Source organism: Hemisphaericaspora subhashii (assembly GCF_019202705.1).
Source record: "Hemisphaericaspora subhashii strain CBS 10753 chromosome Unknown scaffold82, whole genome shotgun sequence".
Lineage (NCBI taxonomy): Eukaryota > Fungi > Ascomycota > Pichiomycetes > Serinales > Debaryomycetaceae > Hemisphaericaspora > Hemisphaericaspora subhashii.
This window is the reverse complement of record NW_026057218.1, coordinates 12694-35672: the sequence shown is the minus strand read 5'-3', so window position 1 is coordinate 35672 and position 22979 is coordinate 12694. Positions and strand designations below refer to the sequence as shown.

General features: G+C 37.0%; 14 protein-coding genes across 14 annotated transcripts; 6 read left to right on the top strand and 8 right to left on the bottom strand. All coding sequences in view use genetic code 12, as the record gives it.

Annotated features, from left to right (window-relative positions):
• Nucleotides 1-1689: 1689 nt before the first annotated feature.
• On the top strand, nt 1690-5263 carry J8A68_001469 (uncharacterized protein; the record flags this gene model as incomplete). Its single annotated transcript, XM_049405125.1, has 2 exons — nt 1690-1710; nt 1796-5263. The coding sequence occupies 2 exons, from the start codon at nt 1690-1692 to the stop codon at nt 5261-5263; spliced, it is 3489 nt and encodes a 1162-aa protein (XP_049265236.1).
• A 69-nt stretch (nt 5264-5332) lies between these two features.
• Nucleotides 5333-5899, bottom strand: J8A68_001468 (uncharacterized protein; the record flags this gene model as incomplete). Its single annotated transcript, XM_049405124.1, has 1 exon — nt 5333-5899. One exon carries the CDS (start codon nt 5897-5899, stop codon nt 5333-5335), a length of 567 nt encoding a protein of 188 aa, XP_049265235.1.
• Nucleotides 5900-6676: 777 nt separating this feature from the next.
• Nucleotides 6677-7984, top strand: J8A68_001467 (ERMES complex subunit; the record flags this gene model as incomplete). Its single annotated transcript, XM_049405123.1, has 1 exon — nt 6677-7984. The coding sequence occupies one exon, from the start codon at nt 6677-6679 to the stop codon at nt 7982-7984; it is 1308 nt and encodes a 435-aa protein (XP_049265234.1).
• A 108-nt stretch (nt 7985-8092) lies between these two features.
• Nucleotides 8093-8356, bottom strand: J8A68_001466 (uncharacterized protein; the record flags this gene model as incomplete). The annotated part of the gene is made up of 1 exon (XM_049405121.1): nt 8093-8356. One exon carries the CDS (start codon nt 8354-8356, stop codon nt 8093-8095), a length of 264 nt encoding a protein of 87 aa, XP_049265233.1.
• Nucleotides 8357-9676: 1320 nt separating this feature from the next.
• On the top strand, nt 9677-10219 carry J8A68_001465 (5'-(N(7)-methyl 5'-triphosphoguanosine)-(mRNA) diphosphatase; the record flags this gene model as incomplete). The annotated part of the gene is made up of 1 exon (XM_049405120.1): nt 9677-10219. One exon carries the CDS (start codon nt 9677-9679, stop codon nt 10217-10219), a length of 543 nt encoding a protein of 180 aa, XP_049265232.1.
• A 38-nt stretch (nt 10220-10257) lies between these two features.
• Nucleotides 10258-12534, bottom strand: DBP7 (putative ATP-dependent RNA helicase; the record flags this gene model as incomplete). The annotated part of the gene is made up of 1 exon (XM_049405119.1): nt 10258-12534. The coding sequence occupies one exon, from the start codon at nt 12532-12534 to the stop codon at nt 10258-10260; it is 2277 nt and encodes a 758-aa protein (XP_049265231.1).
• Nucleotides 12535-12719: 185 nt separating this feature from the next.
• J8A68_001463 (DNA-directed RNA polymerase III subunit) lies at nt 12720-13583 on the bottom strand (the record flags this gene model as incomplete). Its single annotated transcript, XM_049405118.1, has 1 exon — nt 12720-13583. One exon carries the CDS (start codon nt 13581-13583, stop codon nt 12720-12722), a length of 864 nt encoding a protein of 287 aa, XP_049265230.1.
• A 248-nt stretch (nt 13584-13831) lies between these two features.
• Nucleotides 13832-14779, top strand: GCN3 (translation initiation factor eIF2B subunit alpha; the record flags this gene model as incomplete). Its single annotated transcript, XM_049405117.1, has 1 exon — nt 13832-14779. The coding sequence occupies one exon, from the start codon at nt 13832-13834 to the stop codon at nt 14777-14779; it is 948 nt and encodes a 315-aa protein (XP_049265229.1).
• Nucleotides 14780-14785: 6 nt separating this feature from the next.
• J8A68_001461 (uncharacterized protein) lies at nt 14786-16246 on the bottom strand (the record flags this gene model as incomplete). Its single annotated transcript, XM_049405116.1, has 1 exon — nt 14786-16246. The coding sequence occupies one exon, from the start codon at nt 16244-16246 to the stop codon at nt 14786-14788; it is 1461 nt and encodes a 486-aa protein (XP_049265228.1).
• A 423-nt stretch (nt 16247-16669) lies between these two features.
• On the top strand, nt 16670-17841 carry ASC1 (40S ribosomal protein RACK1; the record flags this gene model as incomplete). The annotated part of the gene is made up of 2 exons (XM_049405115.1): nt 16670-17197; nt 17416-17841. The coding sequence occupies 2 exons, from the start codon at nt 16670-16672 to the stop codon at nt 17839-17841; spliced, it is 954 nt and encodes a 317-aa protein (XP_049265227.1).
• A 113-nt stretch (nt 17842-17954) lies between these two features.
• J8A68_001459 (uncharacterized protein) lies at nt 17955-19709 on the bottom strand (the record flags this gene model as incomplete). The annotated part of the gene is made up of 1 exon (XM_049405114.1): nt 17955-19709. The coding sequence occupies one exon, from the start codon at nt 19707-19709 to the stop codon at nt 17955-17957; it is 1755 nt and encodes a 584-aa protein (XP_049265226.1).
• Nucleotides 19710-20017: 308 nt separating this feature from the next.
• On the bottom strand, nt 20018-21136 carry J8A68_001458 (dihydrofolate synthase; the record flags this gene model as incomplete). Its single annotated transcript, XM_049405113.1, has 1 exon — nt 20018-21136. The coding sequence occupies one exon, from the start codon at nt 21134-21136 to the stop codon at nt 20018-20020; it is 1119 nt and encodes a 372-aa protein (XP_049265225.1).
• Nucleotides 21137-21446: 310 nt separating this feature from the next.
• MED11 (Med11p) lies at nt 21447-22088 on the top strand (the record flags this gene model as incomplete). Its single annotated transcript, XM_049405112.1, has 1 exon — nt 21447-22088. One exon carries the CDS (start codon nt 21447-21449, stop codon nt 22086-22088), a length of 642 nt encoding a protein of 213 aa, XP_049265224.1.
• Nucleotides 22089-22133: 45 nt separating this feature from the next.
• PSF1 (DNA replication protein) lies at nt 22134-22862 on the bottom strand (the record flags this gene model as incomplete). The annotated part of the gene is made up of 1 exon (XM_049405110.1): nt 22134-22862. One exon carries the CDS (start codon nt 22860-22862, stop codon nt 22134-22136), a length of 729 nt encoding a protein of 242 aa, XP_049265223.1.
• Between the last annotated feature and the right edge of the window lie 117 nt (nt 22863-22979).

Genomic DNA, 22979 nt, shown 5'->3' with positions numbered 1-22979 from the left:
CTGGTGCCAACAATGGGTTACTTACTAGTTTTTCGTCTGTGCTACGGTCTGGTGCAAACAATTCCAATACACAAAAGAATAAAGCAATTAAAAGTTGGCAAAAACCATTGGAAAGAATATTCTGAACGCTAATTTTGATCTTGAGAAGTACAATCGGAAAAGTCTAGGTACAGATCTACTTACTTATGATCCAGGTACAAATTGTCAGTTGTGTTAGCAACCCTAGATTATTAAATGAACTTAAAGAACACTAATGCTGAGATTCACACTGCCGATGCAACTGCACCAAATTCTAGAAAATATGGTGATTTGAAGATACAAATAAACTGTGCCAATGCGATTTTAAATATATATGAAATTGCCTGTAGAAACACCTAACCCGTTTCTCTAACTCTGAAAATAAATGTAGCCCTGGTAGCCAGCTCTCAAAGTCTAAAAAAAAACGAAAAACGAGACAAAAGTACGTATCGAACAACCGGAAATAATACAATCAACTTGATATCTGTTGGAAAACATACCTAGATACGTCGACTTACCATATCAACTTCAAAAGTTGTAAAATAAAATATGTAGTGATGTTTAATATACGCTTGAATTAGAGATTTTGAAGAAAATTTGTATGGGACAATTTTTCGCTTCCGTACGATTTCGTGTGGTATGCGATTTGGTGATCGCGTACTTTAATAATTTGCAACAGAAGAAGATAACCAATAAAAGTCATCACCACTTTTCACTGACAATCTAAAATGATTTGATGATTTCATTTCAAATGGTTTAAATAAGATATATAATCAACCAGTTTTCAATTTGAATATTGAAATAATAAAATGGAGATGTCTATTGGAAATAAAACTGGTTACTAATTACTTTCCTTTTAGTTGAGAGGCAAGTGAAGTGTGAAGTGTGGCTGTAAAATGAGTTAAACTATAAGAGAATGTTTAAAGAACCTTAATGGAATATCACAGATATCACTAATAAACATATTAAGTATTCTATGGTAATTCTACAAATTTAAATATTATAGGATGGTTAATTTCAGGGGTTATTCTGTTTTATCCCAGTCTCAATTGGCTTGCAAGTCATACTGCAAATTTAAAATATCTGGTTGCAAAAAAAAAAGAGTCCATTTTGTACAAAAAGTAGGAATTGAAAGAATGATTGTTCTATGACGTCAATTAGTACTTTATAATCGATCAATGAATAAATGAGACATCTTTTGATGCAAGTTGATGTATTGCGTGTCATTATCGAAGGTTGGTTAAGAGTCATGAGAATACGAGAATTATTGGCCGATCAATTTGTTTTATGATGCTTTTATTTATGAGAATGTATTTTACTTCCTATGCTTATACTAATGCCATACCAAATAGAACTACTACAATGGTGCTAACTGATACTTGGTGGGTAGATGAGATATCTAATACTTTCCCTGTTTGTGTAATACTTGATGGCTAAAGAACAATCGAACAACAACAATACACGGTTTCATCTGGAATTCGGTTCTATATGCAGTCTGGTTTGTTAATTTTATTTTTTTAAGGAAAGTTAAATTGTTTAAGGAGGATTAATGATGATCATTTTATGGTTGTGATTTCACTTTTCAAGTTTCTGAATTAATTCCCCAGCACCAAATTATAGCGGTATCTTCCTATACCCATTATATCAATTCAAAGGAACAATTAACACATAATGGGATTATTTACTAGAAGAGTATGTTTTCTTTACAATTTATTAAGTTGGCTAAGCTTTTAGCCCAGGGTTGGAATTTCAAGTGTTTACTAACTGAATCATATAGCAACGAAAGCAAGATACTTATCAGGGGTTTAGCAAATACGCAAGCGATATAAACCAATACAACCAAACACAGCTACAACATCAACAACAGTATGCACCCCCAGATCAGTCTGCCCAATATAATGCAGGTAAGGCAGCTGCCATAGCAGCTTTACGAATGCATAGTCTGCCAGTACCGCCACAAATACAACAACCAAAACGACAGACTCCAAGAAATACAACTGCAACCCAACGGCAACAACGTCAAAGATTACTGCAAGCACCGAGATCAAGCTCATTTACAGGCAATAGGGCCAATTCACTCCAACAATATGTATATAACCCCACGGCATCATATACACCGGGAAGTGCAACTATTCCAAATGCAAGAAGATATAGCAGTTTAACAAACTATTCACCCCAACCCCATGTATCCCCGAATTATCAATCAATTGAAGATATGATGATGCACGAGGAGTCAGATTTAGGATTAGAACAACAAGAAGAAGAAGAAGAAGATTTAACAATCATAAGCACCTCAACTCGAAAAATCGTCGATGCCCAAGGTCGTACCCAATCAATCACAACAAAGACTATAAAAATGCTACCTGATGGATCCAACATTATCGAAACCACAACCAAGAACATTTCAAGAACTAATTCAAGATCAAACTCAATGGCATCGGGAAGTAACAGGGTGAATTCTATAACTTTACTGCCTAATTTACAAAAAATAGATGAACATTTAAGTGATTTCGATTATGATTATCAAGTTGATTCGCATCATTTAGATGATCCAGATATGAAATTAAGATTGAATTTGGGAGATAATACCAATCAAATCAATCCCAAAGAAATAAAACCATTAGATGGAGAATTGAAACCACCAATTGACGAAAATAACAATAACAGATTGGGATCTATTGGAAGTAGTGGGTCAAAACCACTTCGATCAATCTTAAAAAATTCTCGAGCAAGTTTAGACAATCTAACCCATTCACCACCCTTACAACCTAAAGCATCCGCGCCTATGACCTCATCATCCCCGCCATCATCCATAAAATTCAATGATCATGTCCAGACCATCTCCATCCCAGCTTCTCAACATAAACCCAAACCACAACAATCCCATAAACCTCATCCAACGCCTGCTCCAGCACCACAACCCATACCAGAAGTGGATATGTATGCAGCAGCAATGCAGGCGGCATATAAGAAAGTCTACGGCGATCGCCAAGAAGCAATACCAGTATCAATATCAACTCCGGGTCAATCAGAACCGAAAACTGAGGAAATAGCGAAGAAGTATGCGGTGGATGGTATTCATCGAGAAGGGGAGATTGAGGATCGGAAGTATCGGGGACATCATAAAGGATTTACAGTTCATTCTATGCGAGACCCAGGAGTGAAACAGAAGAGTCGGAAGGAAAGAGTGAAGGAAGAGAAGAAGTTGGCGAAGGAACGGGAGGCAGAGGAGAAGAGGTTGACGAAGGAACGGGAGGTAGAGGAGAAGAGATTGACGAAGGAACGGGAGGTAGAGGAGAAGAGATTGATGAAGGAAAGAGAAGCGGAGGAGAAGAAGAGGGAGAAGGAAAGAATGGAGGAGGAGAAGAATAAGCAGAAGAAAGATGGAAGACGTTTTGGGTTGAAGTTGTTGCCGAAGTTTATTCACAGGCACGACAAAGAAGAAAGTGGACATGAACAACAGAATGACGACGGACGTATTCCACAACTGCAAGAAACGTCACCTGTAACTCAGAATGATATATCAAGTTATGAAAGAGATGGAATCCCACTTGAGACAGTGGCTACCCTCGATCCCTGGAAATCTGGAGAAACGCCACCAATTGAAGAATTTCACCGTACGCCTTCTCCGGTGATTAAACGAGAAGTACCTGCTGCTCTTCGTCAACGTCCAGAAATATCACATAGGTTAGGAACACCAGAAAAATCACAAGAGGGGATGATATCTGCTGCTTCCGAGGAAATGGAACCGGAAATGTCGCCACAAGTGGAGGAACTTCCAACTGAGAGTGAGGTAACATCATCACCTGAAGGAGCTTTCCCATCCAAAACGACAGTGAAAGAAGAAGTGGCGACATCGGAAGAGGTAGTCAAACCAGCACCAATTGAGAGAGCTCAAGCTGAAGAACCAAACCAGGAAATTTCTTATCCAATCGAATCAGAAAACGCAAAAGATATACCAGAAGAAGTTCATGAAATATCACCACCCCAAGCACCAGTAGAAACTACCGAAAAAGTGATCCAGCCAGACACAAACCCCAACGAATTATCACAACCACTTCCCATAGAGGATAATCTTCCAGTCATAAACAACATACAACACAAGATTCCAGGAAATATCACACCAGTAGGCAGACCTGAATTGCAAGATATCGAAACTGAAATAGAAGAAGAAGAAACGGGGATGAGTAGTCCAGAAATGTCTTCTTCTCAATATAACGAGGAGGCAACATCTCAATATGATGACGAACAGGAGGAGGAGAAGGTAGCAGTAGCTAATAGCGGCGAAAAGGAGTCGACATCCGAGCATCATGAAGATGAGGAAGTGGTGGGATCCAGAAAAGAAGTAGAAGAAGATGTTGGTGATGAGATGATATCGGTTCATACTGAGGATGTGATGGATGTTGATCGGGATGAGAAAGAGATTGATGTGGATCGGGATGAGAAAGAGATTGATGTGGATGAAGATGCGCCGGTCGGAAATGATAGGGATATAGTGGATGAGAGTCGTGGTGGTGGTGATGATCAGATAGGGAATGATGACGATCAGATAGGGAATGATGTGGGTATTGTGGGTGAGATCCAAGGTGGCAATATTGCCGATGTGGTGCCTCATGAAGAAGAAGATAAAGCTGCGCTTGTGGAGGATGAAATCCACGTGGGTGAAGTAGGGATGAAGAATGTCGAGTTAGAAAATATCAACAATTCTGATAAAGACACGAAGGATATTGGTTTAGAAAATATCGAAACTACCGGTCTAGTCAGTAAGAATATTGATTTGGAAAATAATGGTAATGTTGAAATTGACAAGAGTAAAGAAGGCGTTCATGTCGATCTCCAAAAACAAGTCCAACTGGCATTTTTTGGTCCCAAAGAACAACATGGACTGTCAAACCCATCTACTGCACCTCAAGGGATCATGGAACCACCAGTTAATGATGGCGATACGATTCGAGTAGCGGTAAAAAGACCGCAATCCCAGCTTGTCGAAGAGAAACCAGCTCAATCAGATCCAGCTACTAGTGGTGGATATACCCAAGCAGGTGATGAAGATCATATTGAATCCGATTCACGATCGACGGAAAATTCCTTAGTTGTCCCCATTCATGGACAAAATTCTACTGATGATACTGATCATGAAGAAGTGGTGGCAATTAAGAAATCATCAAAGAAGAAAGAAGGGAAGAAGAAATTTAAACAACGGATATTTAAATATTTTGTAAATTCATATGATAACAATCGCTAGTTAGAGAGATAGGGATATAATTATTTTTAATAATGGATAATAACAACAATAGTGACAATGGGTGCGCTTTTATTGCGAAGTATCAGTATTATTATCGTAGTGAGAGATTACGAATTCGAAGGGTTTTGCTTTACTTCTATATTCTGCAGTATATGAGGAAATTGTTGACTCATATTGGAGTTTGAGGGATTGCAAATATGTTTGTAATTCTTCTAATTCTTCTAATTCATTATCATTCTCATCCTTCTCCTCATGGTCTTCTTCTTCTTGTTGTTTATCAATAGCTCGTTGTTGCAGTCTTTGTAAAAGAGTTGGGTGTATTTTTCTTGTTTGAATTTCATGAATTGGATGCGGAAATGAGTCCAATGTGGAACTACTAATATCTTCATCCTCGTCTTCTTCTGGTTCAGTATCATTCCGAATTGAATCAATATCTAATTGTAAACTACTAAATGAATTGGTTCTAAATATAACTGATTTAAATTTTCTTAATAATAATGGTTGTTTTGAATTTGAAGTTTTTAGAATTGATTTTGGTTGTGATTGAGGTGGTGGTTCCTGTTGGAGTCGTTGCGATTGCAGTATTATTGGTAATGTTTTAGATTTGGTAATAGTTGGGAATATAATTTCAAACATAATCAATTGTTGTTGTAATACTTATGATAATTATCTTAAAGATGCAAAATTAAAATTAAAATTTGGCAGCCAAAAAATTTAATTGTTTACTGAAGATTGAATATATAGAACATACTGATTAACTATAATGTGACTGGGATTCCAGTTAACTATAAATATATATATATACTACAAATCAGGTATGCAGGAGCATCGGGTGCACCAAGAGTGGGAAAATGATAGACCTATGTCTGTTGACATTCACTTAAATGTATGGTCACCACAATGGTTGTTATCTCTCAGTTACTAAGGAGAGGTAGTCAATAAAGGAATACAATATACATATTCCATGATATATAGAAATAATGCTATTAATAGAAACAAGGTCGCTCCATACCTCTATCTTTTTCTATTAATAATTACTTTCCCTTCACATACAGAATGAATTCACTAACAAATTAATTCAATTCGCAACCATTAAAGAAGATTTTCAATTATATCCTCATTCTTACTATTTAATACACTTCATATTATTTTGACAAGGTTAAATATGTTTCTAATGGTGTATTCTCTCTCTCTTTTAGTAAGGTACTGTTCATGTTCAGTTTATAACTTTGGATTATCTTGAGGATGTGAGTACTCTCTTTAAGTAAACACTTTCATACTTTTTCTTTTTGCAATTAATAATTTAATATTTTTTTCTGATGATTCAATTGAATGATTCAAAACTACAAATCAATTTATTAACATCTAACCGAAGTACAAGAGAGAGAGAAGGAGAGTTAAGTCAAAGGTAAAATGTCATTTGATATTAATTGGAATAAATTAATTGAAGATGATTCAATTAATAAAGCAATTCAATTATTTTTAGATAAGCAATTTCAAAAAATTAAATTACCAAATTATATATCAAATTTATCAGTAACTGATTTTCATTTAGGTGATATACCACCAGATTTAACTATAAGACATATAGGAGATCCATTTGATGAGTTTTATACTGAAGAACAGGAACTACCAACACCTCCTATTCCACCACAACAGCAGCAACAGCAACAACCACCACAACCCACAGACGAAGACGACCACTGCTCATATAATGAAGATGAAGATAACGAGGAAGATAATGTCGATGATGATGATTATGTGAATGGATTAGCATCAATTACAGAACGTATGGGTATATTCAACTTCAATCAACCATTAACATCCACAGCCATGCCAACCACCACCCCAAGTAAACAATCATCAACAACTGCAACATCATCAGCTACTCCCAATTCCACAAACAATCGATCACGAGATTCATTATCAATGTTACATCCTCCATTAGGAGTAAATACTATAATTGGAATTGGGGCACCAACGACAAAAACCGGTTCAGATACCCCAACCACAATCCTAAACCAAAACTACCGACTTCCATCACTTCCCAAAATTACATCAAAACGGAAATCCCTTCAAGATGAGAATGATATTCAATTAATCGTGGAAATAAACTATAAAGGAAATCTACATATAAATCTAATAGTGAATCTATTAGTAAATTATCCTTCACCAAATTTCATATCCTTGCCAATAAAACTTCATATCACCGATATAGTAATCCATTCAATTGCTACTATTGCATATTTGAAAAAATCAATCTATTTGAGTTTTCTTTGTGATATAACTGATGAAAGTTCAGATTATTTCAGCCATCAACCAATTCCAAAGAGTACACCCTTATCGAATGTGAATTCAGGCGGGAATTTCGTGGATTATTATAGTGGTGGTGGTGCGGCAGGCGGTGCGGGAGGTGATTCTATTAAGGAGAGGATAGATATTATTAAGAAGATCAGAATTGAGAGTGAGATTGGTGAGGTTGAGAATAATGTATTAAGAAATGTTGGAAAAGTGGAGAAGTTCTTGATTGAACAATTGAGGAATTTGATTAGGGATGAGATTGCTTGGCCTAGTTGGATTTGTATTGATTTGAATGAAGAGGAGGAAGAACTGCTGGATGAAGAGGGGGAAGGCAACGAAGAAGACGATAGTGAAGAGGAAGGGGATACTAGTGGTAGTAGTGAGGATTCTGAAACTTTGAATAATAGTGAATCTACCTAGACCTGCCCTTTTCTTCTCTTCTTTATAGGATTGTATATATAATATAATAATTAATATGAAATGGGTACTTATTTAGTATCTATTTCAACTGACCTTCTTCAGAGTCATTTATCTCTTCATGTCGCATTGCATCCAAATTTCTTGAAGAGCCTCTAGGATATATTCACCATCAGCTATACCTTGTTCATAATCTTCCGAGTCAAGAATCAAGTTAATCTTGGTAATGATGGCCCGTCGTCTTGCCGCTCTCGTAATACCGGTACGATTTTGTTGTGACCATGAGACATTGGGCATACGAGCCCTAAACATGGCAATTATTTCCTGTTTAGTAAAGTAGGTAACATCTCCAACATGGATTCTTGCTGGTGACATATTGAGTTGATTCACTTAATGAGTTAGCATATAATTAGGATGAAAGTGTTTTATCAAGCTAATAGAGTAATTTACTAGTTCTTCTAAGTATTTATACGTTAACCGCGAGGAGATATCTACAAACAGCAACAATGTACACACCATTATCAAGCATCAATGAGGGGAATAGTTGTCATTTATTGTTTCAATACACGTATACACTCCTTATCCCCTATCTATCTATTTCTACTTCTAATTGACAAAGACATTGCTAATTTGCAACCAAATTTTCATAATTCTGCTATACCATTATTGTTTAGAAATGGAAGCACGCAAACAACGAATTCTGTTGGTGGTGATTCTATTAAACATATACTTCGCTGTACAGAGAGGCGATACAATCCATTTGCTTGTTTATTTTGTTGTCATTTAGAGAAAGGAATCTTTATTTGTAGGTAAATAAGAACAAATTAAACACACATATTTAATACTATAATAACAGACACTAAGGGATATTCAATTGGCGGTTAAACTGCTGCTGTGTGTAATAAGCTTTACACTACCATGGCAATTACTTACTTATTTCTAGAACATTCCCAATTAGAAAGTTGTTTATAATATTATACGAGAATTGACTCTTAAATTATTGTTTTACAGACAGGGGTTCTTCCTCCTCCCCCTTAGAATAGAATATGTTAATGCTCTTTTGGAAAAGCAACTACAACCTACAATGTATACATACATTAGAGTATGTAAATTGAATAATTAATTCAAGAAAAGAAATTGGATGAGTGGGTTTATAAGGTTTTTTTTTTTGCAGCCAAAGTTTACCGATTCATACAAACAAATCAATTCCTCAAATGTAAACAATTTTTTTTCATCATCTCATCTCCAGCCATTCCACGTAATCAATACCTACCCACCCATCAACCACCCACTCAACAAATGTCCACGTCCCTCAAAGAACTAATTGGTCAATTCCAATTTCAAAGAATCCTTAAATCAGATTCTCAAACGAAAACAATCCATCTCCTAGGCACAATCAACAACTCCCCCGCCATAATCTCCCTCGAAAAATCACCCTTCCCCACCACTTCCACCAATTCCACCACCCCCTTTGACAACCTCATAGATGACCTCCTCCTAATCAACACCAATGACATCTATTATTGGTCATCCACCACCCTCATCCAATCTCTCCCCAATAACCCAGCCGCAAAATTAAACCTAATCTATCCAGCCACCGAAACACATATCGAAAAATATTCCACCCAAAAACTTCACTATATAAAAGAAACAAAATCAATGTATGATCAATTCGTAAAACCCTACATTGAGACTATGAAAGGAGATAGACTAAAATGGGTATATAATATCTTATTCCACAATGCGGAGCTGGAATCGGTCATATATCACAACAAAGACCCCTTGCTTGGGTTTGTCTTATTACCGGATATGAAATGGGATAATGTCAATTTGGACACCCTCTACCTCTGTGCAATTGTGAATCGAACTGATATTTCCTCAATTAGGGACCTAGATGAAACTCATATCGAGTTCTTAATTGGGATCCAAAGGATGATTAAGAAGGTCGTGAGGGAGAAATATGAGATGTCGGGGGATCAGGTGAGGGTGTTTGTGCATTACCAACCTAGTTATTATCATTTTCATATCCATGTGGTCAATATCCATCATCCGGGTTTGGGAGATGGGATTGCAATAGGAAAAGCGATATTAATGGATGATTTGATTGAGAATTTGAAATTGAATGGGAAGTTTTATAGAGAGAGAACCATTGGGTATGTCATTGGTGAGAATCATGGACTTTGGAAAGAACAAGGGTTTAGAAATGCTCATTACAACAATGAAGAGGAGGATTACTAAAAAGATATCTGTTTATGTATTATATATGTATTTATGGGTTAATAGTTAAATTCACTACTGTTTGATTTTACGGCCATTTTAGCCATTCTCATCATTTTCTTCTTTGGATCTTCCTTCTTTACTTTCCTACTCTCAGTAATTGCCCCCATTGATTTCCCCAATTTTTTGGGGGTCTCTCTTAATCCAAAACTTTTAGCCAAATGACCTAAGTGTAACAACTTAACATTGAAAAACGTTCTTTCGGAAGATAAATGAGTAGCATACGCTCTAATATGTGACGTAAACGCCTGCACCGCCTTCTCATGCATTGATGTCGATTCTAATAACCATCTCTCGATATCCAAATGGAACGTAGTAGCATGAATATCCCATTTCCCCGTCTTTCTCTTCGGATCATCCTTCTGCTTCTTCTCACTCCCATCTTCCCCCTCTTTTTCCTCGGCAAATCCTTGAGCTAAGATCTTTTCATAATTCAACACCTTCAAATTACCTTCTTTCGGATGTACAACCCTCAATTTCCCATCCACATACCCTTCCTCCACTCCGGGTAATAAAAACAAAGTCGCCTCCCCCAGTTGTCCCAATCTTGCCGAACGACCAATTCTATGCAAATGATCATCAACACTAAATGGTGGGTCATATTCAATCACTCGGGAAATATTGGGTAAATCCAACCCTCTAGATGCCACATCTGTACAGAATAAGATCTGATGGGATGAGGAATCTTTGGTGAAGGATTGAAGGGTGGTTGTACGGAGTTGTTGAGAAAGGGATCCATGGAGTTTATAAATTGTCGTGGAGGGGGATAATAATGGTGCGGTTATGATTGTTGATTCTTCAACTGGGTCAGAGTCGTCGTCGGCATCGTTATCGGAATCGATTGGGACGAGGACGGTGGTGATTTCGCCAGTTTCTTGATTTTTGATTTTTTTGAACCGGGATCCAGATCTCGTAAACACGTCGAAATGGAAATTCACCGAATCTGAACATGAAAAAAACACAATTGTTCTCGAAGAACTAGTTGGAGTTGATTTGGTGATGTTCTTTAATATGGAAGCAAGAGTGACCAATCTTAATTTTGGCGGCACCACCACCACATTTTGCATCAATTGATCAGGAGCGGTAGTTTCATCCCGTTCATCAAATTCAATCACATGTGACGTATCAACAGTGATCATCTCCGGATTATCCAATAAAATACTTCCCAATTTCTTGACATTATTCTGAATAGTCGCCGAACACAACACATTAATCCTCTTCTTAGGTAATGTCGGCCATTTATTCCCACTCACCCTAATCTTAGACCCCTGGGATATCTTATCCGTAATCTCGGTAATCGTCTGCTCGAAACCCAATTCCATCAATTTATCACCCTCATCTAAAACCAAATATCTAACCTCACCTAAATCCAACGTCTTGGTATTCTCAAAATGATCAGCCAATCTCCCAGGAGTCCCCACTAAAATATTCACCCCTTTTCTTAATCTCGCCTTTTCCGATTTTTTCTTCTCACCACCAATCACAATCCCAGGCACGATTTTCACATAGGTTCGACTCAAGGTTTCACAAACGCCATGAATCTGGGTTGCTAATTCACGAGTCGGTGCTAAGATGATGGCGAATACACCACTGGTACGTTCGATCTCGGGGGATTGGGTCATGAGGGCGTGATAGATGGGAAGGAGGAATGAAAGGGTCTTACCGGATCCGGTTTGGGCTTTGACGAATAGATCGGAGGATTGGGACATGAGGCGGGGGATGACTAATCGTTGGATCTTTGTTGGGGTTTTGAATCGAAGGTTGGATGTTAAGTGATGAGTTAACTTTTCGTTCAATCCGAGTCCTTCGAAGGTTGTTGCATCTAATAATGGAGCATTGGATGGGGTGGAAGTAGCGGTGCCATCATCGGTGGTGGTGGTTGGGGTAAGGGTTGAACTGGGTTCGTTGGAGGTGAATAATGATGAAACGTATGAATTATCCTTTCCGCCATGTTCTCCCTTTGTTTCGGAGAATTTAACTCTTTTGGACAGTGGACCAAGATGTGGTACCTGTGGAGAACGTTTAGTTTGACTATCTGATTGTTTTTGTCTTCTTATTTGTTCGATTCGGGATTTATCTATATGAATGTTATTAACTCCAGAAGGTTCAATTATTTTCTTGGGAGTTCTTCCTTGAAGTGCTAATTGAAGTTTACGACGATCTTTCCATTTTCCACCAGTGACTTTTGAATTTGCTTTGGAGGAAGATGTTGAAGCTGATGAGACTGATGTGTCTGGAGTAGCGAAATTAAGCAAAAGCCCGTCGTCGTCGTCCATCTTTGATATTTACTTCTTTGATTGAAGAGGAAGAAATAGTGTTAAAAGTATTTTTGAAAACTAAGAGAAGTATTTTTTCTTAGTGCATCAGATATTTGATATGAGCCGCACGATGCCCACTATCAAAAGAGATGAGTTTATGTACTAACTAGGTAAATGCTATTATGTTATTACTATACAGTTGTTTATATACCAATTAAATCTTGAATATAATCATCAAACTTCGTTTCTGTTGTCAATTCAATTCCATCCGCACCATTAATCAACTCCTTTTTCAATTCCTTAGTCACCCCATCTTCATCATTCTTCCATACCAAATTATCCCAATTCTCTTCGTCAAACTTCTTAACATGTCTAAGTGATTCTCCCAATGAATGAGAAAACCCATCATTATTACCAATCTTAGCCGCAGTTTGTAAAATCTGGACATTTGCCGGTTTGGCATTCTCTTGTCCTGAAGCTGCGGCAGCAGCAGCCGCCGCTTCTTGTTTCCTCTGTAATTGCGCATTATTATCAATGGCATCTATATATTGAAACGAGGTTCTTAATTGAGCAGTACTATCTATTGGAATAAGCACGATTTTTCTTTGGTTGTCATCATTGACTATTTTTGCTGCATAACATCCACCATCTGATTTATCCAACACACCTTGGATTCCTTGTTCTCCAATCTCATTGCCCCATTCTTCTACTTTGTTAACATCGAAGAATTTAGAAGTGTCCAAAGGGACTTTTATTTCAAGATATTGGGATTGGGGTTTTATCGAGGCATGATAGGAACCTTGTTGTAATGTTCGAGTTTTGGGTCTGCCGGGAAATTGTAAAACGTGTAAGGAATTTTTCTGTCTGCTGGGGACGGTGTTTAGGAATAATGGTATGGATTCTATAACTGGATCATCATCCCCTTCTTCTTGTGATTCTTGGGTAGTGGATTCTTCATCTTCTTCTTTGATGACAGCTGTTGATGGTTGATATCTCAGTAAAACTTCTTCAGATTCGGATCTCATATCCTCATCGTCTTCTACAAATAACAGATTCCCACTAGTCATAGTTTGATATTAGATCTAATATATATAGCCTGTTGGTATGTGTTCTATGACTTTGGGTATAACTTGTGGATGCTACCTAAATTTTTCATCATCACAATTATTTACGAGGGGAAGGGAAATCATTTGTCACGTGATTACTTGTACCGGAATTTACTCATTTTGAAAATTCTATTTCTATAGTAGGTTTGATCACTTCATCACTTCTTCTTCATCATCACCATCATTCAATACGATAGAGCAAAGCAAACATGGCAGAGACATTCGACATAACAACGACATATCTTAAGTTTCTAGAAGAAGACAAAGACATGACAATGCCAATAGCGGCAATTGAATCATTAGTATCAATGTTAAGAATTCAAAAACCATCAACATCATCAGAATTAATTAATTTAGTATCCAAGAATATTGATACTTTGAAAAACTCAATCCCTAATAATATCTCCTTGTCAGCTGGTTGTGATTTATTCATGAGATTTGTATTAAGAAATACAAATTTATATTCTGATTGGGAAAGTTTTAGTAAAAACTTGGTTGAAAATGGAGAATTATTTGTTCAAAGAGCAAAAGAATCAAGAGATAAACTGGCTGAATTTGGTGTATCATTTATAAAAGATGATGATACTATTTTGGTCCATTCTTATTCTCGTGTTGTTTATAATTTATTATTAAAAGCTAAAAAGGAACAACATACAAGATTTAAAGTATTAGTCACCGAATCTAGACCAACTGGCAGTGGATATTTTATGGCCAAGAGATTAAGAGAAGCTGATATTCCAGTAGATGTGATTGTGGATAATGCTGTCGGATACGTGATTCATAAAGTTGATAAAATCTTAGTTGGAGCTGAAGGGGTGGCTGAAAGTGGTGGGATAATAAATCATATTGGTTCTTATCAAATAGGTTGTTTGGCTAAAGTGAATAATAAACCATTCTATGTGGTTACTGAATCACATAAATTCGTGAGATTGTTCCCATTAGCACCTGATGATTTACCTAACAAGATGAATCATCTTATTGCTAGAGCTAATGACGATTCTGAAGCTAGTACTACCGGTGAAGAAGATAATCAGTTCTTGGATACCCATTTCGTTGATTTTACTCCTCATACCTATATCACAGCATTGATTACTGATTTAGGGGTATTGACTCCTTCTGCAGTCAGTGAAGAATTGATCAAAATCTGGTATGATTAAACGAATCTACATAGATATAACTCCTTTTAATACATAATACAAATCATCAAGATCAAAATAATCAGTACCAACCAACTTTTTAACTTCTATACATTTTATTCCCCTTTGAGCCAAGAAATTTATGTCAACTTCAAGTTTAGGTTCATTCATGAATACTAAATGAGTGATATATTTATCCCAATCTAGATCATCAACCATTGCATCTTTTTTAGAACTATCTTGTGAATATATAGCCAGCTGTACAATCACTCTAACGAAATCAACCGCCTTCATCCCAAAAGTTTCTCTATCAAGACATCCATTCAACAACAAGATTCTTTTCTTCTTTTGTGTTGCACTATCCATTGCAATGGCTCTTCCAATCCCTCTGAGAATAATTACGGGAACAATACTAGTCATAAGTGATCCAATTGAATATATCAAAGTTTCAGTACTACTTATTGTCGAAACCACTTTTGCATGAGCAATAGGACATATTTCTTCTCCATATGGAGAAATATAAAATATTCGTTTAATAGGTGATAATAAAGGTTCGATATTTTCTGATTTATTAAAATGCAATTGAGATTTCTTTAATTCAGGATGAGTATATTGAGGGACATTACCCGATTCTTCCGCATCATCATCATCACTAGAAGCGTAAGATTCTATATGTTTGGCTTGCTCCATTGCGACTTCATTTATGGGGATATCCAACGAGAACCCTCCGTCTATTGAAGGAGTACCGAAATAGCTTGTGCGTCGCATATGATCTGTGGGTGTTGAAGGACGAGTATGAGCAATTGGTGGAGGATAACTGGAATCAACCGCCTTATTTCTAGGGTGATGAGTTTCTGAAGGATGAGAAATTTGGGATTGTCCCGTTATGATTAATCCATTCTCAAGTAATGCACTTATATGATAGGTGAAGTTTGTATTTATACAAGGTAATACTTCAGTTTGTGAATTTATTTCCGTCAATCTACAAAATAATTCAATTGCTGAATCAAGTGATCCAATAAATAATCTTGCACCCGTTAAAAACAAATTACCAACATTTGCCAATTCATATCGAAATTGTTTCTTTGATGAACCATATTTTGATCTTTTCAATAATTCAACATGTAAATGAACAAAGAATGCCCGGAATATTTCTCGAGTAGCAGGATTAATACTTGTCCATAATTCATGGGATCCATCTACTATATCATACCATTGATTCTTAGCTACTTGTGGATTCGACGAAAGTCTAAAACTTAATAATTTCCGTAATGATTCTTGATGATCAGGGATTAATCGAGTTAAGCGAGATCTGATATCTCCAATAGCTGGACCGCCTATAAAACGAATGATCTCGGAAGTAGAACCACCATTATCCGAGATTGGAAGAATATAACTTACATTGGATGATAATTTGTTGAATAATGGAACAAGCTCATTGGTGGCTGTACCTCCACTTATAATTGTAATTTTCCCATTTGTGGACATAGTAAGTAGAATCTTATGAATGGGAGACAGAGAATGTGGTTGTAATTGATATTGCGTTGCAATTTCAGACTGTACAGTGGCTGGTGAATTTGGGAACACATTACGTCACGAGACTAAAAATAGATCTAATCACATGATACAGATCACATGACCACTCACCTGCATATAACTCGGCTAAAAAGCAGTCACTTTTTGATGAGTATTTCCGAGCACGATGAGCGTGTAAATGTCAGTACAGAAAATCTACACGTTGATGTCTTCTCCTACGATGTGATCACGTGAACAAGTTTGAAATCTTTTTTTTTTTTGGCTTTGGCTCTACCAACTATAAAAATTTTTCACTTTCATCCAATTTTGAAAAACCCTTTCAAAAGTCTTTCTCTTCCCTTTTCTACCAAGAACACATTTCAATTCACAAACACAATGGCTGATCAAGAAGTTTTAGTTTTAAGAGGTACCTTAGAAGGTCACAACGGTTGGGTTACTTCCCTTGCCACCACCCCAGCTCACCCAGATTTATTATTATCTGGTTCTAGAGATAAAACTTTAATCACCTGGAAATTAACTGGTGGTGAAGACAACCAATATGGTGTCCCAAAGAGATCTTTCAAGGGTCACTCCCACATTGTCCAAGATGTTACCATCTCTGCTGATGGTGCTTACGCTTTATCTGCTTCTTGGGATAAGACTTTAAGATTATGGGATTTAGAAACCGGTAAGACCACTCAAAGATTCGTTGGTCACACTGGTGATGTTTTATCCGTTTCTATTGCTAAGAACTTGAGACAAATTGTTTCTTCTTCTCGTGATAAGACTGTTAAGGTCTGGAACACCATTGGTGAATGTATGGCCACTTTAACCGGTCACAATGATTGGGTTTCTGCTGTCAGAATCTCCCCATCTGACAACTCCTCCACCGTTATCTCCGCTTCTTGGGATAAGACTGTTAAGGTATGTTTTATTTTACTTCCAACCAAATTGATATTGGCTTCTCCTTTTTTCAGGTGATGATTTTTATATATATTTGCTACTTCAGAGGAGGCTCGCCAGCTTTCAATGAGACATTATATTTATCACCAAGATCTCTGATATGAAAGAAAGAGAAGAGACAAGAGTCAATCGAATGATATTGAAATTATCTTTTTTTACTAACATTTTATCTTCTTTAGTCCTGGGACTTAACTGACTACTCCGTCAACGCTGATTTCATCGGTCACACCGGTTACATTTCATGTATCACCTTATCCCCAGATGGATCATTATGTGCTTCCGCTGGTAAGGATGGTGTTATCATCTTATGGGACTTAAACTCAAACAAGACCCTTTACACCTTAGATGCCAAGGCTGAAGTCCATGCTTTAGCTTTCTCTCCAAACAGATACTGGTTAGCTGCTGCTACTACTTCTGGTATTAAGATCTTCAAATTACAAGAAAGATCTTTATTAGATGAATTAAAACCAGAATTCGCCATTGGTGCTAACGCTAAGGACCCAGAAGCTATCTCTTTAGCTTGGTCTGCTGATGGTCAAAACTTATTCGCTGGTTACACTGATAACGTCATCAGAGTCTGGCAAGTTATGACTCCATCTGCTTAAACAAAACACAGAAATAAAGGTATAGTTTTTTATTCTTAGTTATGTTTTTTTTATTAGGTGGATTTATTAATGCATTATTGTATTTTAGTTAAACATATTTATACAAACTCTAACTATTTAAAGAAGTAGACTTTACCACTTGCACTACCTCCAACAACCCAATTTTGAGTTGGATGCATAGTTGCAACCGCAGGGACAGCACCCACTTTTTCATTCAAATGAGCCAATATGTTTCCTTGTTGATCATAGATGTCCAAACCACGGTTCATGTTTGCAATCACAAACTTCTGCATACCATCTTGGGGATCTTGTTGCCATTTTGATTTCAAAATCGAAACCCAACGTCCTGTTTGACAATTATGTCTGATTTTATTAAATGGTTTCAAATTATCAGGAATAAGATCTTGTTCTTCTCCTCCTGCTGCCTTTCTCTTTCTTGATTGATGTGGGACATAATCTGATCCCCATTCAGTAATCACAGATAATCCAGTATCTTCCCCACCACTATAGTCAAACAAACAAATATTGTCATCATATCCATTACACACCAATCTATTCTCCCTATTCCAATCCACACAAGAAACCGAAAGTCTCGAAGAATAGCTTCCATACATATGTGGAGATTTCTGATGTTCATACTCCGACCAACTCGACTTTCCAATATTTCTAAGATCCCAAATCCTCAAACTACGATCCAAAGAAGCAGTAGCGATCTGAGTGGACATAGTGGGATTGATAGTAAACCCACCAATTTTCTTATCATGAAGACGCAATAAATCTTTCCTCTTAATTCCAACAAATGGCTCCCTGGTATCATATTGATAAAAGTGTCCTTCAAGTGTAGTCATATATATCACATTCGGATTCCCTTCCATACATTGGTTTATATCGGATACACCCAAGAAATAATTCGATGAGGATTCATATGGATCATTCAAATAGGCCAATTCAGTAGATTCCAATTTATGTAAATCCAAAGAACGGACACTTCCATCATATGAAGCTGTGTATATTTTCAGAGGGGCATAGGTTGGGGTTATGATCTTGGATATGTTTCTTCCATGAGGATGTAAGATTGTGATAGCTGGTTCGGGCTCTTCCTCATTTGTGGTGGAGTCGACGGCCCAGAGACCTACATTTCCCATAGTATCACCGGCGAGGATGAGTCTATTATCTTGGGATGGATGCATATGGATCGCTGTGATTCTGGAATGGGAGATTTTGATATCTAATGGATCATGCTTTTCATAGATATGTAACGAGTCGAATTCTTTACGTTTGGATTCAAGCGAAACGTTGGCCAGTTTTTCACTATTTCTAATAACTTCATAAAAATCCCCAGCTGAGAATTTATCACCTAATGATTGAATCAATTCAAGGGTTCGTTTAGCATTGTCCATGTCTTCATCTTCTACTTCCTTTTTCACCCCATTGGAACTTACGGAACCAATTACTTTTTCTTCATTCACTAATTCACCCAGCTTTTTATCAGTTACCAAATCCATCAATTTAAATTCCCCAAACAATTTCGTTCTCTTCAATCGTTCAATCTCCCTCTTCTTCCGTTCTTTAGCCTCTTCCTCATCTCTAATCCTGGCATATTCCTCCGGATTCTCCGATTCGGTCTTTATACCCGCCAATCTTCTCGATCTACGAGTTGGCTCAGCACTGCTTTCTTTTTTGACTCTAGTTTCGGTTTTACGCTTTTTAGATGACGCGGGTTTGGTTGTCTTTTTGGTCTTGGTGGTGGATGGACTTGCTTCACGAGCAATGGAGGAAGAGATGGCGTCAAGACTGAGTTGTTGGAGAAGTTGTTTGTTACGTTGGATATTCTCCTGTCTTTGTCTTTCGAATTCGGATAGTACCATGTTGTGTTTGTTGAAGAAGTAGGGGTTGGTTATCTGATGAAAAATGACCATCCAGAAATAAAATTAAAAAATGATTACGCGTCTCTTTGAAATGGTCACGTGACAACCAGTGATGATGCCTATAACGTTCGAGTTTGATTCGGAACTTCAACTACCACTTTAAATAGTTGGTAATGTAAATAGAAGTACGTAGAATAGTCTACTATTATATTTTACTAATAATTTTAGACTAATGTTTGTAAATTTCTGCCAGTATGAAAGAAAATTACTATTGAAGGTTTCAATATTATAAATATTTATCCAACTAACTAATCATGTTTCTCCAGGAATGCCCTTAACACATCAGCACAGAGATATAGACTCCCACAAACAACCACCGGCCTCGAATCACCTCTTTTATTTCTATACTCCTTCTGCACATATTCCAACGCCTCTACAACACCATCTTCAACTTCAACAACATCCTCACATATCCCACGAGCCACATCCGCAACTTTCTTCGTCAGTTCCAGTTTGATCCAGGGCATATTATCGGGCTGGGAGAAAGAAGTGGTTATGACCGTATCCTGTCTAGAAGCAATTTGTTTAAGCAATTTCTCGACTGATTTACCTTTGGTTATCGCAATTACGAATATGATATTTTTGTTGTCGGGATATGTCTCATTCAAGAATTTCTTGAGTTCAATGGCGGCACTTTCATTATGGGCTCCGTCTATGAGTATATCTGCCAATGTTGGATGATGGACCGTTTGCAATCTTCCTGGCCATTTTGTTTCCCGGATGCCGTGGATTATGTTTTCTTTGGAGATGATAGTGGGGAGATGCTTGGATTGTTGGATCGAGTTTAGGATCAGTAAGGCGAGTGAAAGGTTGTGAAGTTGGTATGATCCCTTGAGGGGACTATATTGGATTAATTCTTTTGCTTGTGCCGTGGGGTTGATAATGGTTACATTACTTCCAACTTCGTTCCCAACTGTCCGTATAGTATTCAATACTTCTTGTTCATTCAGTCCATCAACAAAACAAGGAATGCCTGTCTTCATAATCCCAGCTTTCTCTCTTGCAATCTGACTCAATGTCGATCCTAATAACAGTTCATGATCCATTCCAATCTTAGTTATACCACACGCAATCACCCCACCACTACTACTACCATCATACGGCATTAACACATTAGTAGCATCCAATCTCCCACCCACACCAACTTCAATCAACGCAATATCAACCTTCTCAATCTCAAATATCTTATACGCAGCCACCGTCAAGATTTCAAATTCAGTACATCTTAATCCTAATTCTTTATCTATTCCCATAACTTCATTCATCACTTTTTGAAATTTGGACATAGGATAGGTCCGATTATTGATCAGTATGCAATCATTATATGATATCATGTGTGGTGAAGTGAATTTCCCGGTTTGAATCATGGATGAGGTTAGGATGGATGAAAGATACGCGAGGACTGATCCTTTGCCATTCGTACCTGATACATGAATGGATTTGTAGGTGGAGTGGTGAGGGTTGGAGAGGTGTTTGAGGAGTTGGGTGACTCTGCTTAGACCGAGATCAATTGGCATTGTGATTGAGTTCTGAATCGTGGTCTTTCTTGGCTTGGGGAGAAGTTGTGGATGGTCAGTGAAAAAAAAAATGGGGGCAACAAGATTGCGGGACCTTAAGGCATTTGTTTATGAACAGGAGGAAGGACAGGCAACAATTATAGAAACAAATCAAGAAAACATGTCACTCGAAGATAAAGCAGATAACTTCATTCAATCACGTCTAGATGCACTCTATGCCATCGACAGCAATATTGTCTCACTTTTGGACAATCTTTCCCTGGTATTTGAAACCTATCATACTTCACCGACATCAGTTAAAACTCAATTCCCAGAACAAGTAGAAACCATATATGAGACACTAAGTAAGATCGCCATTGATTTACGTAAGGAAGTGAAGATAATGGATGATAATATTGGAGTATATGACAAGAATGCCGATGGTGTGATGATTTTACCCATAAGTGTTGATCAAAAGAATACTCAACTTGGTTATAAACGATTGAATGAAGAAGTTAAAGAATTAGATAAGTTGTTGGAGAAGGGTATGCCTCCTCATGAACATCCACTTGATGATAACATAGAACTTCAACAGAAGGAGGAAGAACGTGTTGTGCCGCATGAGGATATAGAGATGGGTATTCCAGAAGAATTACAAACACAAGAATTATCAGTACAACAACCAGAGATAGGAACAAGTGATGATGATAATAATGTCATTGATAAATTAAACACACCCGAAGATGATAGTAATGTAATTGATAAACTAAAATCAAGAGATGAAGATGACGACAATGATGATGCCCTATTTGAAGAAGTATAATTAGACCCAATACATAAATATATATACACTATAATACTACACACATTATATCTCTTCTAAATAGCCTTGTTGGATCAATCGTTCAACATCAGACTTCCTCACATAGAACTGAGAATCTTTAATCAAATTAAAACACCCATACTCAGTCTGAACCTCTCCACCATCCTTAAGCACCCTAACATCGATGAATATATTCGTTGGAGGTTCTAAATCTCCGGAAAGATCGATATCAGGAAAGTTTGATTTATAATCCACTAATAAATCTTGATAATTCTTAAGGAAATCTTGTTCTGCATGACTTAGATTATCCAATGCCACTTTTGTAGTATAGTTATTATAAATACTGTCAGAATACGGTATATTCTGTGTCTTACTATTACCGCCACCACTAGTGCTAGTTCCTGCAGCGGTGCCCGTCGTTGCATTACTCTCATCTGATTCAGATATAGGATCAATATTCAACCAAGTAAATTCAACCAATTTATCAGCTCTTAATTTCTCATATGCCAATAAACATCTTTTATTCCGCCTCATAGATAAATGAGTTACGAATTCTTGACATTGACTAATCTTCTCATCTTCTTCAGTTAATTCTTCTGAATTTTCTTCTTGTTTTAGTTGATGAAGTTCTGCCAAATATTGAGCATCTTTATTTAATTCGTTGGTTTCTTTGATTATAAGATTGATTAAATTGGATTGATATAATGGGATTTCTGATAAGTTGGCTGATCTTTTGGCATCTAGTATAAGCTTATTAGCAGTGTCTCCATACATTATTGCTTTGGTTATATACGCGTCTTTGATTAGTGTGGTTGATCTGTTGTTGTTGTTGTTACTTTGATTCAAGTTTGCACTTGAAATTTTTTTAAGTATGGGATCACGTGACAATAT